Here is a 2864-nt window from a genome sequence, read left to right as displayed (position 1 = left end):
CTGGCTTACCAGCTCATGGTTAAGAGTAGGTCTGGAGCAAGGTTTGCATTGCATAAGTTTGACATTTACTGACACTTAAGTTAGAGAGACTGGAATCGTAACTTTATGTTTGACAGGACTATGTGGGGTGAATATCCACTAGATTGGTCCCGGCTGATATACAGGCGGGTGATGATAATGTCATTTGATTTTCTTGAGTCATCATCCTTCACATTTTATCATGAAAGTTCATCTGTGTTGGTAGTAATCATAGTAAAAGGTTGAACTTTATTCCAACACACAATTGTACAGGGATCAAATTTTCAGCGACCACTGTCGCCTTCATCATGATAATTAATGACCAATCACTTCACAACGTGATCTCGCGAGAATTACGGTTTACAAACACGTGACCTTATTCACACGAGATTTTACTGATACGTGACGTAAGCAATTGATCAAAAGTGCCAGGGAGTTTATACCCTTCACATTTTCTTCACAGATACGTCGCCGCTATGTTTACCGCTGAGTTAGTGTTCATTCCTCCCGGTTACCCCCGGCAGTCGGCAACCCCCGGATCCGGACAGAGCCTCCTGGCTTTCTTCGTGGCACGTCCGGACAGCCTGGGAACAACCCTCCGTCCTATCTCCATCTCCAACCTCCGGATGATGATGGGCACTTCCATGGAGGAGGTAGCGGTTGCTCTTGGAGATGCAGGAAGCATTGCAGATGTAGTTCCTCTTTTGGAACACATCTACGGCGAAGGTGAGAAAGTGCACTGCACGAAATCCTATCTTTAATCACACCTTAAATCATGCGTTAAAGTAAACGCGAAGGAACAACAGCACATTGGGTGGTCCAATGCAATTTATTGTCACATAACAACATATTTTTTTTGTATTTTCTTTGGCCGGATCAAAAGGCCTCTAGCTTTGTACTGAGAACCACGTTGAGTGCTGGTTATATTACTATATGAAAGAAAACAAATTAAAAGCAGGAGAAAGACTGGCCCAGTGAAACAAGAAGTGACGATTCAGCGCAGTGACGATTCACGACTGGCCCAGTGAAACAAGAAGTGACGATTTGATTTAGCGCACGTAACCACCAATAGACTATTACAAAATACCTCTTCTCCGTTAGAAAGAGCTCATGATCGAAGTCACTAGGTTTGCCAATTATGTTAGCCACACATCGTCATCGGACTCACGCCAACCAACCAGCTATTCCCATCTTGCCCCCTCCCCCTCCGGCCAGTTTTTAAAAGCATTTCTTGTTTCATCGTCAGGTTGTACACAATACATGTTGCCAAAGAGAGAGGGGGGTATCAGTATGCGTACTGCTTAGAACCTTTTTATATACATAGCATGTCCTAAAACCCAGCCAATGTACATATCTAAGGACTTGATATTTATTACCTACGGGAAAGGAAATACCCTTCCGCGTTTTGGTCGTGTTTATGTGTTCGTATCTATAACTTACGAATTGGTTTACGAATAACTTTTGACGTCCAGACGATGTGTTTCTTTTTTTACTCCGTGAAGGAGGTCAGGACCTCCGGACGGAGTGTTGTAATCGGCTGATTTTTCATGTTCGCAGTCAAAACACTGGGTTCTCTTTGTGTAATCGGCACGCAATTTTATACGCCGTCTGCGGGCATGCCCGTGTTGATGCACGAATGTGTATTTTTGCCGTTGCTGCTTTCGCGGTCAATGTAATATCGCAGACGCACCCCTACAATTACGAGGCGAATTGGAATGGTCCAGAAAAACGCGTTGTTTGGAATAGCAGTGGGGTTCAAAAAAGTTCATGCAGATACGGGGTGGTTTTTATAAGTGGTTCCAGATGTTTTTGCCCATGGTTAAGAGATGCCAAGTTTTTTGGAAGATGTTCGCAGCCAAAACGCATTCTTCCGTACGTCGCATTTCTGTGTAATTTCGCATGTGGTGTTGCATTATGTCCGGGATGATGCACGTCTTTTTATTTTTACCGTAGCTGTTTTGATATTGGAGTAAATGCTTATTTTCGAAACATCCCCATTTCTTTGAAATGGTTTCGTCCGTTTATGCAACTGTTACTGCGCTAATGACGACCAGTCGCGCTGTCCTGATACACCGCGAATGTGCGAGTGTTCCCTGTAGACAGTCCCGGGAGTCATTTTTTTCGCACATTCCAGGAGCCAAACCAAAATACGTTCATGAACCGAGTCCAAAAAACCGAAACGTGAAAATCGGATGATCGGACCTGATGTACATTTCTCTTTCTATAGATTGTACACACAATACACACATCTTTAGATAATCTGGCCATGGCAGGTTAAAAAAAAGTAACCCTGAATCATACTAGATTAGCGTAAATGCATGTTAATGCGTTCAAAACAAGAAAAAATTGTTTCCGGGTATTAATCTCTTGAATCACGGCGCTGAATATTGACGCAAAAATATTTCGGGCATCGCGCGCCCTTCCCGCGTCACGTGTAGGCATCTCGCATCTCTGATTGGTTGTTGCGTCTTAAGATGACTGAGCCGACGCGCGTTTAAACAATTTTTCTTTGTTCGATTTATCACACTTCACAGAGAATTGTCGCCAATGGCTACTTCTTTTTGTTGCAATATATAATACTTCACGGAGAATTGTCACCTATGGCTTCTTGTTTAAAGTTTGGAATCTGAGATTTCTTGTTCTATGGTTTATTCAGACGCCACTACCATGATACCTACGAGGAGACAAGGAGAGGATGACCCAAAAGGATCAGGGGTCCCAGTCCAAACGGTGATCATCGTGGCATGCGGGACCCTGGCCGCTGTAGCTGTCGCCGCAGTCATCGGAGCAACATGGTACTGCAAAAGGTACAATGCGTTGTTTATGTACTCGTAGGGATATACATG

At 43.8% G+C, this 2864-nt stretch overlaps 1 protein-coding gene across 2 annotated transcripts in view; it reads left to right on the top strand.

Annotated features, from left to right (window-relative positions):
* The window catches only part of LOC109467148 (mucin-like protein), a 15819-nt gene that overhangs the window by 10926 nt on the left and 2029 nt on the right, over nucleotides 1–2864 (top strand). For both annotated transcript variants that reach the window (XM_019765090.1, XM_019765089.1), the window contains 2 exons: nucleotides 482–744; nucleotides 2675–2825. In XM_019765090.1, coding sequence (XP_019620649.1) covers nucleotides 482–744; nucleotides 2675–2825 — 414 coding nt within the window. The remainder of the gene's footprint in view (nucleotides 1–481; nucleotides 745–2674; nucleotides 2826–2864) is intronic.

The sequence above is a fragment of the Branchiostoma belcheri genome, unplaced genomic scaffold (assembly GCF_001625305.1).
Source record: "Branchiostoma belcheri isolate BF01 breed outbred unplaced genomic scaffold, Haploidv18h27 scaffold176, whole genome shotgun sequence".
In the NCBI taxonomy this organism is placed as follows: domain Eukaryota; kingdom Metazoa; phylum Chordata; class Leptocardii; order Amphioxiformes; family Branchiostomatidae; genus Branchiostoma; species Branchiostoma belcheri.
Note: the sequence above shows the minus strand (reverse complement) of the source record. Positions and strands in the feature narration are given on the sequence as shown.